General features: G+C 44.5%; 1 protein-coding gene across 3 annotated transcripts in view; it reads left to right on the top strand.

The window, feature by feature from the left end:
* SUFU (SUFU negative regulator of hedgehog signaling) overlaps positions 1–14,614 on the top strand; it is a 112,458-nt gene that overhangs the window by 25,912 nt on the left and 71,932 nt on the right. For all 3 annotated transcript variants that reach the window (XM_036086694.2, XM_036086676.2, XM_036086686.2), the window contains exon 3: positions 9,748–9,884. In XM_036086694.2, coding sequence (XP_035942587.1) covers positions 9,748–9,884 — 137 coding nt within the window. The remainder of the gene's footprint in view (positions 1–9,747; positions 9,885–14,614) is intronic.

Genomic DNA, 14,614 nt, shown 5'->3' with positions numbered 1-14,614 from the left:
GAGATTATAAAGAGTAGAAAATATGGAAAATACAAAGAAGTTTGAAAAAGAAAAATTGCACTGTGATAGCCACTATGATAATTTTATTGCCTTTTCTTCTGTCTTTTCCTCACATATATTTTTTCATATATTTTTCCATTGTGTGTGTATGCACAAATATGGTTTTTTAAGATTTTATTTATTTATTTTAGAGAGAGAGAAAGAGAGCACAAGCAGAGGGAGGAGCAGAGAGAGAGGGACAAGCAGATTCCGCACTGGGCATGGAGCCCAATGTGGGGCTCGATCCTACAATCCTGAGATCATGACCTGAGCCGAAATCAGGAGTTGGTCGCTCAACCAACTGAGCCACCCAGCAGCCCCTGCACAAATATTTTGAATCACTTTGTATGAGATTTTGTTTCATTGTTTTTCATGACTGTTTAGTAAAATCTATATTTACCATTTTAACCATTTTTAGGTGTACAGTTCAGTGAAATTAAATACATTCACATTGTTATATAGCTGTCACCACCATCCATTTCCAGAACTTTTTCATCTTCCCACTGAAGCTCTGTACTCATTAAACAATAACTCCCCATTCCACCTCCCCCACCCCACTCTACTACTCATATCTGCATTTTTTAATGGAGATATGGCAACCACCATTCTGTTTTCTGTGTCTGTGAATTGGACTACTCTAGGGACCTCATATGAGTGGAATCATACATTTGCCCTTTTGTGTCTGACTTATATCACTTAGCATAATGTTTTCAAGGTTCATCCATGTTGTAGCATGTGTCAGAGTTTCCTTCCTTTTTAAGGCGGAATAATATTCCATTGTGTAGACATACCACATTCTGTTTATCCATTCACCGATGAATAGACATTTGGGTTGTTTTCACCTTTCAGCTACTGTGAACAATGCTGCTGTGAACATGGGTGTGCGAGTATCTGTTTGAGTCACTGTTTTCATTTCTTTTGGGTTATACCCAGAAATGGAGTTGCTGAATCATACGATAAAGCTGTGTTTAGTTTTTTTGAGGAACCACCGTACTGTTTTGTAGCTGCACTACTGTACATTCCCACCAGCAGCCACGAGGCTTCCCTTCACTTCTCAAAGCTCAGAGATTGGTCCTGTTTTCAGAACTCTCAGTTTTTTGTTGTTTTTTTTTAAAGATTTTATTTATTCATTTGACAGAGAGAGACACAGCAAGAGAGGGACCACAAGCAGGGGGAGTGGGAGAGGGAGAAGCAGGCTTCCCACTGAGCAGGGAGCCCGATGTGGGGCTCGATCCCAGGACCCTGGGATCATGACCTGAGCCGAAGGCAGACGCTTAATGACTGAGCTACCCAGGCGCCCCCAGAACTCTCAGTTTTAATGACTGTGTGATGTCTCAGCACTCCATGCACCAGAACTCAGAATACCTCAGCTTGTCGAGCATTTAGACTGCTTCTAGATTCTTCACTCTTAAAATACCATGGAATATATTTATGCACAAGACTTTTTCCAAATACAAGATTATGCTCTTAGGGTGAATTTCCAGAACTGGGAACTCTATAGATCATAGCTGACACTGAGACAGTACGTACTGTGTTCCAGGCACTGCTCTGAGGGATTCATATGCATTAACTCATTTAAGTAGCTCCCACATGATGGCTACTTGTATCTCCATTTTATTTTTTTTATTTTAATTTTTTATTTATTTTTTTGACAGAAAGTGAGCACAAGTAGGGTGAGAAGCAGGCAGAGGGAGAGGGTGAAGCAGGGAGCCCGATGTGGGGCTCGATTCCAGGACCCTCGGATCATGATCTGAGCCAAAGGAAGACGCTTAATGACTGAGCCACCCAGGCGCCCCTCATGTCTCCATTTTTAAAAATAGACTTTAGGGGCGCCTGGGTGGCTCAGTCTGTTAAACGTCTGACTCTTGACCTTGGCTCAGGTCTTGATCTCAGGGTCATGAGTTCAGGCTGCGTGTTGGGCTCCACAATGGGTGTGGAGCCTACTTTAACAAACAAACAAATAAAATAAATAAAAATGGACTTTTTAATATTTTTTTAAACTGACTTTATTTATTTATTTTTTTAAAGATTTTATTTATTTTTTGACAGAGAGACAGCGAGAGAGAGAGCACAAGCAGAGGGGAGCTGCAGAGGGAGAGGGAGAAAGCAGGCTTCCCACGGGGCAGGGAGCCCGATACGGGGCTTGATCCCAGGACTCTGGGATCATGACCTGAGCCGAAGGCAGACAGTTAACGACTGAGCCACCCAGGCACCCTAAATGGACTTTATATTTTAGAGCAGTTTTAGGTTCACAGCAAAATTGAGTGGATGTAGAGTTCCCATATATACCCTCCACCCCCACACATGCACGGCCTCCCCCACTATCAGCATCCAGTACCAGAATGGCACATTTGTTACAATTGATGGATCTACATTGACACATCATTATCACCTGGACTCCAGAGTTTACCTTAGGGTTTATTCTTCATATCTCTGTTTCTACAGATGAAGAAATTGAGGCACAGAGATTTGCCCTCCAGCCAGGAAGTAGCAGAGCCAGAACTTGAGCAGAGGCAGCCTGGCTGCAGAGATTCTGCTGACATTTTGGTGGCTCTTGATGCATATTTGGTGCTTTTGGATTTGGCGGCATTTTCTTTGTGTGGGTCAGGTAGTGACACTTAAGTATTGGGTGATTGTTCCCATTTGCCTGAGATTAACGGCTTTCCCAGGACGTGAGGTTTTCAATTCTAAAGCCAGGAAAGTCCCGCAAAAACAAGGACAAGTTGGTTGCCCTATTTCAGCGACACCAGAGTCCTCGGGCCCACGATGAAGTCTTTTTAGGAACTAGGTCAAGAGCTGGAGCCTCCCCAGATCAGGGGAGGCTGGAGATGGCCAGAAGGATGAGGGGAAGGGCTAGATCCATTTCCTGTTTCCTGGCCCCTCCACATTTGTTTCTGGGTACATCGACCAGGGCTCCTGTTTGTTATTCTGGAATTTAAACTGCCCAGACAGAGCAGTAGATCAGATTAATGTGTTGACTCTTCCTGACCCACTGGTCTTTTGATGGTTGGTGGGTGTTTGCTGCTTTTCGGAGAGGGGAGTGAAAGCGCCCTGGATACCTGGGCTGGCTCTCACCGCACCCTTCCCCGGCAGCACACTTCTTCAGCCCAGGGCCCAGCTGAGTGTAATTATACAATGCCGAGAGTGTTTGCCTTGCAGTGCAGGTATGTTGCCACATCCTGAGCTGTGGGCTTACAGTAGGCAAACACATCTTGAAAAGTTAGGTGGGTGGTCACATTTGTGCGGTGAGAGGGGTAAGGCTTGTTGCCAGCTTCACTGTAGGATTGCCAGAGCACTTCCACAGCTACCAGAGGACCTGGAGGCCAGCAGGGCCACTTCCTCTGGGGTCAGACTGGATCTGGATGGAAAGCGTTGCTGCCTGAGCCTGTTAGTTCGTTCTTTTCGTCTTTATTGAGCACCTATTGTACACCAGGATACATATTCAGAGAAATGTGCCCTGCCCCCCCCCCCGCAGTCCTTCCCACCTTGTTCCTACCTATGCCTGTAGGTAGCTAATCTTAGTAGTTTCTGATTTATTCTTGCTGTGTTGCTTTTTGCACAAATGAGCAGATGTACGTATATTTTACTATCTCCCCCTCTTTCTTCCTCAACAGGTAGTATACTGTAGTACTTTTTGCCTTTTTTTACTTGACAGTATCCATATCAGTTTGTTAGCTCTTCCTCATAGCTGCATAGTACTCTTTGAACTGCTCTTCTATGAATGGGCATTTAGGTTGTCTCCAATATTTTGCGATTACAAATTCTTAGAAGTGGGATTGCTGTGTCAAAAGGTAAAATAGATGTAACTTTGTTAGGTATTGCTAACTTACCCTCCAAAATGGTTGTACTAACTTGTATCCCCACCAGCAGTGTATGAAAATACCTCTTTCTCCACAGCCTCACCAATAGAATGATATCCTGCTTTTTTAATTTTGCTGATCTGATAGGTGAGAATCGTGTCTCTTGTTGCTTTATTTTTTTAAAAGAGATTTTAAAAAAGATTTTATTTATTTGTCAGAGAAAGAGAGCACAAGTGGGGGAGAGCGGCAGGCAGAGGGAGAAGCAGGCGCCCCACTGAGCAAGGAGCTCGATGCGGGACTCGATCCCAGGACCCTGGGATCGTGACCTGAGCCGAAGGCAGATGCTTAATCGACTGAGCCACCCAGCTGTCCCTCTTGTTGCTTTAATTTGTATTTAAGTTGCGTTTCTCCTATCATGAGTGAGGTTGAACATCTCTTTGTATGTCTGTACCTATATCTGTATGTCTGTAGTTTGAATTTTTTTACTATCAATCTTTTCTTTTCCCCCTCAATTTTTAAGAACAGCTTTATTGAGATATAATTCACATACCATACAGTTCACCCACTTAACATGTATAATTTAGTGGTTTTAGTACATTCACAGAGTTATGTAACCATCATAATCTAATTTTAGAATTTCTTCATCACCCTAAAAAGAAACCCCATACGCATTAGCAGTCACTCCACATTTGTCCTCAGTCCCCCAGACCTACATAGTCACCAGTCTGCTTTCTGTCTCTACAGATTTGCCTACTATGGACATTTTATATAATATACACATAATTTGTATTATATATTACAAGTTATATGGGGCACCTGGGTGGCTCAGCCAGTTAAACATCTGCCTTCTGCTCAGGTCATGATCCTTGGGGTCCTGGGATCAAGCCAGTGTTGGGCTCCCTGCTCAGCGGGGAGTCTGCTTCTCCCTCTCCTTCTGCCCCTCCCTGACCCCTGCTCGTGCTCTCTCTCAAATGAACAAATAAAATCTTTAAAAAAACAAGTTATATTATTTATCATGTCATATCAGTGGAATCATACACTACATGGTCTTTCGTGACTGGCTTCTTTTACTTAGTGTAAGTGATGCAATGCTTATAGTGTTCCAGGCATTTTCTAACATTTAATCCTCACAAGTCTGAAATAGTTACTGTTTTGTTATTATCCCCATTTTATGGATGAGGAAACTGGGGCACAGAGGTTAAATGTCTTGCCTGAGGTCACATGGCAGTAAGAAGATGGACTTTGGAGTCAGGCAGACTTCAAGTCCAAGCTCTGTCTCTTGCTTGCTGTGTGACATACGGAATATTACTTAAACTCTCTTTAGTGTCTTTTTCTCATGTTAGTTAAATGAAGATAACAGTGGCTGAGTCTTGTTGGAGAATTAAATGCTGTGACATAAGTACTTAGTCCAAGGCCTAAAACTTAATAGGCATTCAGTTAATCATAGCAGTTATTAATAGGTAGAGTCAGATGAAGACCTGGCATACGTGGTGTGGTTGGCCTTGCTCCCCCTAGCACTGAGGTGTACCTAAGATACCAACTTTTTTTTTTTAATGTATAATTCACATACCATGAAGTTTACCTTTTTAAAGTATACAATTCAGTGTTTTCCAGAATATTCATAAGGTTGTACAATCATCATCACTATTTAATTCCAGAACATTTCCATCACCCCAAAAAGAAACTGTGCCCATTAGTAGTCACTCCCCCTTGACTCCCCCTAGCCCCTGGCAACCACTAATCTACTTTTTGTCTCTGGATTTGTTTATTCTGGACATGTTGTATAAATGGAATCATACATTATATGGCCTTTTGTATCTGGCTTTATTCACTTAGCACAATGTTTTCAGGGTTCATCCATGTTGTATCAGTGCATCATTCTTCTTTATTCCATTGTATGGATGTACTACATTTTGTTTGTCCACTCATCCATTGATGACGTTGGGTTGCTTCCACTTTTTGGCTATTATGAATAATGCTACTATGAATATTAATGTAAAAGTTTTTTTTGTTTTTTGTTTTTGTTTTTTGGGTTTTTTTTTAGGTTTTATTTATTTGAGAGAGAGAGAGAGAGAGAGCATGAGCAGGGGGAGGGGCAGAAGGACAAGCAGACTCCCCTGCTGAGCGTGGAGCCTGACTCAGGGCCCAATTCCAGGACCCTGAGATCATGACCTGAGCTGAAGTCAGACGCTTAACTGACTGAGCCACCCAGGCACCCCAGTGTACAAGTTTTTGTGTAAACATATATTTTCAGTTCTTTTGGGTGTATACCTAGGAGTGGAACTGTTGGGTCATGTGGTAACTCTATGTTTAACTCTTTGAGGAGCTGCCAGACTGTTTTACAAAGCAGCTCTGCCATTTGACATTCCCACTTGCAGTGTGTGAGAGTTGCAGTTTCTCCACTAACTCGTCAACACTTGTTATTGTCTTTTATTTTAGCCATCCTAAGGGGGATGAAGTGGTACCTCACTGTGGTTTTGATTTGAGCTTCCCTATTAACTAATGGTGTTGAGCACGAGATGCCAACTTTTAGATCATCTTTTCTGCCCACCTGAACTGTTGTGTTTCCACCAGAAAGTCTCTCCTGGGTTCCCATTCATCTCTGCCTGGTGTTAGTGGTCATTTTGGCCTCTTGGATGCTGATTGATACCTTCTTAGTGCAGGTGCTTGGGGCAGGCTTTTGGGCAGGTTCCAGTGGTCAGGCAACTACGTCTGAGATGAAAGGCACGGGTTCTTTCTGTGCGCAGGTTTGATACTACTCTGGACACTGCCACATCCGTCCCTAGGCTTGCCAAACTGCTGGGACAAAGCCATCCTCTCCCCTGGGTACCTCAGTGAGCAGGATCAGAAGTTCTTTTTTTTTTTTTTTTTTTTTTTTAATTTTTTTATTGTTATGTTAATCCCCATACATTACATCATTAGTTTTAGATATAGTGTTCCATGATTCATTGTTTGTGCATAACACCCAGTGCTCCATGCAGAACGTGCCCTCCTCAATACCCATCACCAGGCTAACCCATCCTCCCAGCCCCCTCCCCTCTAGAACCCTCAGTTTGTTTTTCAGAGTCCATCGTCTCTCATGGTTCTTCTCCCCCTCCGATTTCCCCCCCTTCATTCTTCCCCTCCTGCTACATTCTTCTTCTTCTTTTTTTCTTTCTTAACATATATTGCATTATTTGTTTCAGAGGTACAGATCTGAGATTCAACAGTCCTGCACAATTCACAGCGCTTACCAGAACACATACCCTCCCCAGTGTCCATCAGGATCAGAAGTTCTTGAGCTGGAAACAGTCTCACCCATCCTTGCAACAAGACAAGATAAGAACCCCTCACCCCCTCCCTGCCAGATTGGGGAGAATCTATAATGTATTCCTTTAAAATCTCTGTAGGAAGAAATTCCACTGGCCTCCTTTACCACCGGCTGGTGTTTTAGCAGCCTTCTGTGTTAGAAAAATTCTTTTCTCTGACCCACCTCCCTCCTCCTGCAGCACGTGCCAGTTTCCCCTCGTGCTTTTCTTTCTCAGAGGGTGTGGGAGACAGCTGCCCCCTAGGAGGGGCTTCAACCTCTGGTCAGACAAAACCTCTGTGGCTGGAGAAGCCCTCACGTGAGGAAGTCCAGACCAAGCCAGGCCCTCCAGGGACTTGAAAGACTGAATGACCTTGTCACTTGGCTATTGCCTGGGCAATCTGCTTTGAAAAAGAGACCTTCTGACAGGCTCCAGGTTGTGTGTTTATCCTGAGGCTGGGCCATTCCAAACGCATGTTTCAGAGTTTAGAGGTTGCGTCCAGCCAGCGTGGTGGGTGGTAATCAAATGCAGGTGGACACCATCTGGCCGGGGCTGTCCCTCCCAGCTAGCCCAGTGAGGGCTGGCCTGCCCACCACAGAGCTGGCCCAGAAAGCACCCCGCATGGAGGCAGATGGTGGACATGTGCACGTGCGCGCATGCACGCTCATACACGCGTGTGCATGCGTGCACAGCTTCCTTAGAGCGGTGGTGCTGCTTGGATACGTATGATTTCTCTCTGCATCTGATGGTTCTCCCCATCGCGCAATTTGAGGAATACGTTCTTTTTGTCTGTTTCTCAAGTTTTTGTGGTTAGAAATCATGTATTTTTCTTGGCCCAAGATGAAAGCCCTGGATAATGGTCTAATACATTTTACAAAGCTGCTTCTAATTGGAGGCTGCTTGAAATCTTCCCTTTGGCCTAGTGACCCATCTCCTTCGATGGAGTTTTAATTCTGAGTCAGTGTTGCATTACCTCGGATTTTCACACTCCTCTCAAGCCTGCAGCCCCGGGGAGGTGGCTCTTCTGGCCTCAGCTGGCTTAGCTATTCCCTCAGCCCCCCTGCATTGAATTGCCCCCCAATATGACAGTTCAGTAAGGGAAGAAAATAGCTTACACTGTGTCTTGCCAAACAACTTCTTCTCATCTGGTCTCTGAAATTCTAGTTGTGTACCCTCAAAAATGGATTCTGCCTCCCACATTGCTAGATACCCAGAGGAAATGCAAACCATAGACACCTCTTTTAAATATAATTAGGCACCAGCATGATGACTTTATTCCTTTTCAGTCCTTTGGAGAACGTAGCTTCTCAGAGGTTCTCTCTCCACTGCAGTAAGTACAGGAGGGCTGAGCTCACCCCGGCACATAGGCAAGGTTAGGACTGGTGTCCGAGGTTCAGAGACTTTGGAATCTTTTTCTGTCCAATCTCCTGGCCTGGCCTCCTAAGGGTGATGAGGAGCATGATGAAGGAAAGATGCCATGTGGAATTTCAGGGTTGGGCATCATCATCCCTTCGAAACTCTTACCTCTGACTCCCTGTTCTGGGCGCTTGGCAAGGAGGTGTTGGCTGTCATCTTAGTTTATGGTTTGTATTTGTATGCTGAGGAGTTTACATGTGTATAATCATTGTGGCTCATGCTTGTACAAGATATAATTACTGAAAATTATATCATGAACATATTTTAACTTTTAACCCTTCCCATGCTGGCAAACCTCCTGCACTCTCAGGAAATCCTCCCTGGATGCTTCCCTCCCATAAGGGGGCATGTCACCCCCCCACCCAGGACTTGCTTTCTCATCCACATCATTTTCCTCTCCGGCAGAAGTCCATTTCGGGGACTTCCCTGAAGACTGGGAGCGCCTGAGTGTTTCCTAGTGGTCAGAGGCAGGCATTCCTCCCTCGCCTCATCATCACCGTGATGCATGTGGTCATAGAGGCAGTAACTGTCATCATTCTTGGCCACCTGGGTGAGAAGGGGGCACAAATCCGTGATTCCCTAGCGTTCCAGTGATTGAAGAGTGCCCATGGGGCACCAAGTTTCAGGAAGAGCACATGCCAATTGATGAGCACGTGTGGGGTGCTGGGTTTCAGGAAGAATACAGGCCCTCCCAGTATTTGGAATCTGCCTTGGGACCTTTCCACAAATGCCGAGTTTGGAGACCAGCCAGCCCAGCCCAAGGATTGTACCCGGGTGGGGCAGGGTGAAGGTGGGAGTGGAGAAAGGGTCTTGTCCTCACAGAGCATACAACAGGACTTGTGGCAAACTAAGTAGGTGCTTATTAACAGCTTGAAGGAATAAGGAGTGTGAATAAGGAAGATTTTCAGTAATGGAACCTTAATCACCCAGAGGAATGTTCCAGAGCCACAAAATGTGGAACTCATAATTTAGAGTGCCACCAGGGGAATTTGATTGGCTGGGCCAAGGTCATACCCATGTATCGTGGCTGGCAGGAGCGCAAGACTAGTATTGTGGCTCCTTATAGGCTATTGAGAGAGATTCCTCTGATTAAGGGGTTTGGATGCTGAGGCCACCAAAAATAGGGGAGAACTTTAATTGGACTTTAAAAACAGTGTTTTCCTAAGGTAGTTGAACTAAAAACATTTGTTTTTTATTCCTTCCAGATTTACAGGAACAGACGGGCCTAGTGGTTTTGGCTTTGAATTGACATTTCGTCTGAAGAGAGAAACAGGGGAGTCTGCCCCCCCAACATGGCCAGCAGAGCTAATGCAGGGCTTGGCCAGATACGTGTTCCAGTCAGGTAAGAACACCAAGAGCTGGCTGGCACGGGGGTCCTTATGCCATGAGCCTGGTTGGCTTTGGGAACTCATAGGCATATTTTGATATCTGTGAAGTGACCTTTCCTGGGAGTACTGTACCCCATTTGTACCATGAAGGTGACTTGTTCTGCCTGATGTTTCCTGGGTGGGAATCTACCTGGGCCAGGGAAGAGAAGGTTATACCACTGTGACCTCCAGCAGCCACTGTTCTGACACCCTCAGCCCTTGCTGCAGACTGCCAGCCATACTTCAGATTCCCAGCGAGCCAAAGGCCAACTCAGCATGGAGCTGATCCGCTCTCTCTGTCTGTCCTATTTCCCATAATTAGTATGGTCCTTGCTCCCTGCTGCCAGTGGCCTAGCCATCTCTATTTCTGGGGTCCCAAGCGCATGTGTTAATCTTGGTTAAGCCTTGGGTTAACAGTAGAGGGTGTGGCAGAGAGAGAGAGAGAGAATTGCTGGGAGTTTGATCCCTCACAGTGTGAGGGGGAAGCTGGAATCAGGCAGGACCTTGACAGTCAGAAAAATTTGATTTATATGATTCAAGTGGCCTCCAGGGGATGGTCTGTGCTCCTGGTGCCTCTCTGGAGACTGCTAACATGGCAACCGAAGTGGGGACTTTGTGTTGGGACCTTGGTCTCCTGCTCTTAGCTCATCCTGCCTATAGTCCTCCAGTGGGAGAAAATGTTAGAGCAAAATTTAAAACCTTTTGTGGAAGGTTTCATATCATCTGGATGTTTCTGTGTAACTAATTAATTACTCGGAAACATTTCCCACATAGCCTCAGATTTTGTTTTTTTGGTTTGGTAAGTAGCCTTCAGATGAAGGCCACGACAGTTTTATCCAACTCTTTTGCTCTTTGACTGCCATAGATGAGCGTGGATCCCCTGCGTCAGAAGCTCCTGGAGAGCTTGTTATAAGCCCACATTCCTGGGCCCCACAGGAGACCTCTGACTCAGAATCTTTTAGGGGTGTTGTCCCCAGATGCTTCTGGTAGAGACTAAATTTGAGGAACCATAGATCTGACAGTGACTTTTTTTCCCCAGCCTTCAAGTGGGTTATAAATTGGGGGTGCAATAGATCCTCTAGGTTGAACTCATCTGTCCTCATTCTGGACCCCTGGGGTGAGTTGTTGGCAGGGTGGCTATCACATAATGGGAGTGATCCTTAACTACTATCTACCATTTTGTGTTCTATGGAGTAGTCCCCTTTGGGAGACTACAGTGGGTCTTTTCTAAGCAAGGGTTCCCAAACCTGGCTGCTCATGAGGTCCTCTGGGGAATTTGTCCCAACCCCCCTGCATGGCTGTGATTCATTTGGTCAGAGGTGAGACAGAGGCATCTGTTTCTTAATCAGCTTCCCCGGGATTCTAAGGCAGTTGGTCTGGAGATGATGTTTGGGTTCTAAAGGATTGTTGACCAGGAAGAAGTCCTGTTCATAGGGGCAGGGGAGGCAGGCTGCCTGAAACAGTGGCCCATGGGATTTGGTACTGTCCTAATGTAGTTTGCAGAATTTTTTAAAATTGTGCCAGGAGTCTCTTGCCTGAACCCTTTGTGTCTTCCCTCTTTCCCTTCTTGGGATGCCTGAAGCTGACTCTGATAAAGAACTGTCTTTGGAAAAACAGACTTTTCTTGATGGAGAATTTGATCTGCTGTAGGAAAGGGGGCTATAAAGACTAGCCAACCTTTTGCTTGTATAGACAGGTAACTCCTAGCCCACTGCTTAAGCCAGTGCATTTATATGTTTGTTTCCACTTAATGTACTTGCTCAGGTGGACAGAGATCAGAGAAATGTAAAAACAGGTGTTATGAATCACTGTCAGGAGGAGTCAAGCAGATGAGCTTCTGAAATAGTTCTGATATTAAAGTTCTGAAGTAATAGTGCAAGTAAGTGGAAAAATAAGATTTAACTTGCAGCAGTTCATTTCACCCACACAGTAAACATCACTAGTCACCATTTTGCACCACAAATGTGATCATCGATTCAGGCAGATTATCAACAGATGCTAAAACCACTGGATAAAAGGATTGTCAGGGAACAAGATAAGATGTTCACAGGGACTCAAACCCCTCCACAGATCACTTATTTGTTACTGAGAAAAATACCGTTACAATGACAGGATTTGGGTGGACATCACCTTAACCAAATGATCAAACATAGCAACACCAGTAATGGGACAACTTATTACTATGTATCTTATGTGTGGGAGTATGCAGTATAAAACATCAACTGGGTAGCACTTTTCCAAAAATATTTCACCTGCATTGAATCATGAGCAAACAATCAGACAAATCTAGATGGTAGGACATTTTATAAGAAAACTGTCTGGACTCTTCAAAAATGTCAAAGCTGTGAAAGATCTGCAAGGGCAAGGGGCGGGGGCTTTACTAGATTATAGAACACATGCACTTGTGATCCTTGATTGGATTCTGAATTGGAAAAAAAAAAAAAGGTCATTTTTAGGGCAATTGGAAAAAATATAAATACAGATTGTATATTAGATAATAGGACTGTACCACTGAAATTTCTTGGGTGCAATATGATGTAATGTTAGGAGATAAAAGCTGAAGTGTTTATGACTAAAATGACATGATTTCTACAACTTAACTTTCAAATGATTAGGCAAAAAAATAAAGTATATGTAGAGAGAAGAGAGAAGAGAAAGCAAATGTGGCAAAATGTTAACAATTCTGGTGAATCTAGGTGAAGGGCATATGGGTATTTTTGTACCGACCTTCTAACTTTTCTATGTGACTGAAATTTTTTAAAATAAAAAGTTGTGGGGCGCCTGGGTGGCTCAGTTGGTTAAGCGACTGCCTTCGGCTCAGGTCATGATCCTGGAGTCCCGGGATCGAGTCCCGCATCGGGCTCCCTGCTCGGCAGGGGGTCTGCTTCTCCCTCTGCCCCTCCCCCCTCTCATGTGCTCTCTCTCTCTCATTCTCTCTGTCTCAAATAAATAAATAAAATCTTTAAAAAAAAAAAAAAAAAAAGTTGTGGCTATTTCTTGAGTGTAGCCTGGCTGGCTACCTCCACAGTCCCTTCTGCACCAATGGCCCCGTTTATCATGCCTTCAGATCACGTCAGGCAATGCGCGCCCTCGGCAGGATGGCTACCCTCCTGAAAGTATACTACTTGGTTTTCTGTTTTCCAGATTTTCTGTAATAGGATCATACTATTTAAATAATAGCTAAAATAAATCTACCTGAAATGCTTTTTGGAACAGGGCACAATAAATTATTAATTTATTATATTTTATTAATGTATTGTATATATTATATTTATAATGCTTTTTGGAACAGGAACAATAAATTATTAATAAATAAATAATGGGGAAATGGTTTTATTTATTTATTTATTTTAAAGATTTCATTTATTTATTTGACAGAGAGATAGCACAAGTAGGCAGAGCGGCAGGCAGAGGGAAAGGGAGAAGCAGGCTCCCCACTGAGCAGGGAGCCCGACATGGGACTTGATCCCAGGACCCTGGGATCATGACCTGAGCCGAAGGCAGACGCTTAACCGACTGAGCCACCCAGGTGCCCTGGGAAAATGATTTTAAAAGGTATATGGTAACTGATACAAGGGAGGAGGCCATGGCTATGGGCCTAAATAGTGAAGAAAAGGGCTCACATTTAGTAGTGTGTTCCATGCGCCAGCCACAGTCACGAGTGCTCCTTTAATATGCAGTAAAGCCCTGTGAGTTAGACACCATGTTATGCCGGCTTTACAGTTGCAGAGAGCAAGACAGTATGGAAAGGTGAAGTATAACATGTCCAAGGTCACACATCCAGGCTGTGCAAAGCAAGATTTGAACCAGGCAAGTTAGTTCTTTATGCCATTCTCCTAACCATGATGCTGTGTGGCCTATAGCTCACCTGATGTCTGCGCTGCGGGCTGTCTCAGGCTGGACAGTGGGTTTGGAGAATCCTCCATATGGATGACTCCACTGGTTCACGTGGCCTGTGAGCTCCATCATGTCTCGCTTAGTCACTCAGGAACATTTGGAAAATAAAGGGGGCAGAAGCCATTCATAATATTACCAAAATCCTCTTAAATCCATCCTTCCGTCCTTTAACTTTTTTAAAAAAGACTTTATTATTGGGCGCCTGAGTGGCCCAGTCGGTTGAGCGTCTGCCTTCGGCTCAGGTCATGATCCCAGGGTCCTGGGATGGAGCCCCGCATGGGGCTCCCTGCTCAGCAGGAAGCCTGCTTCTCCCTCTCCCACTCCCCCTGCTTGTGTTCCCTCTCTCACTGTGTCTCTCTCTGTCAAATAAATAAATAAAATCTTAAAAAAAAAAAAAAAGATTTATTTATTTATTTATTTGAGAGAGAGAGCACAAGTGAGTGAGAGGGCAAGAGCAGGGGGAGAGAGAAGCAGACTCCCCACTGAGCAGGAAGCCCAATGCCAAGCTCGATCCCAGGACTCCGGGATCATGACCTGAGCTGAAGGCAGATGCTTAACTGACTGAGCCACCCAGGCACCCCTGGTCCTTTAACTTTTTCTTCATGAAAATATGTATATAAAAAGTACAGCTTGATGACTTTTCACAGACTGAGCACACCCATATAACTAGCACCCAAATCAAGGAACAGGCTAGTTCTCCAGAAACCTCCCTTGTGCCCACTTGTAATCACCATCCCTTGTTCTTTCCTTTTCTTTCTTTCTTTCTTTCTTTTTTTTTTTTTTTCCACTTCACTGCATTGTACAGGTC

This window comes from Halichoerus grypus, chromosome 7, assembly GCF_964656455.1.
Source record: "Halichoerus grypus chromosome 7, mHalGry1.hap1.1, whole genome shotgun sequence".
Classification (NCBI taxonomy): Eukaryota; Metazoa; Chordata; class Mammalia; order Carnivora; family Phocidae; genus Halichoerus; species Halichoerus grypus.
Note: the sequence above shows the minus strand (reverse complement) of the source record. Positions and strands in the feature narration are given on the sequence as shown.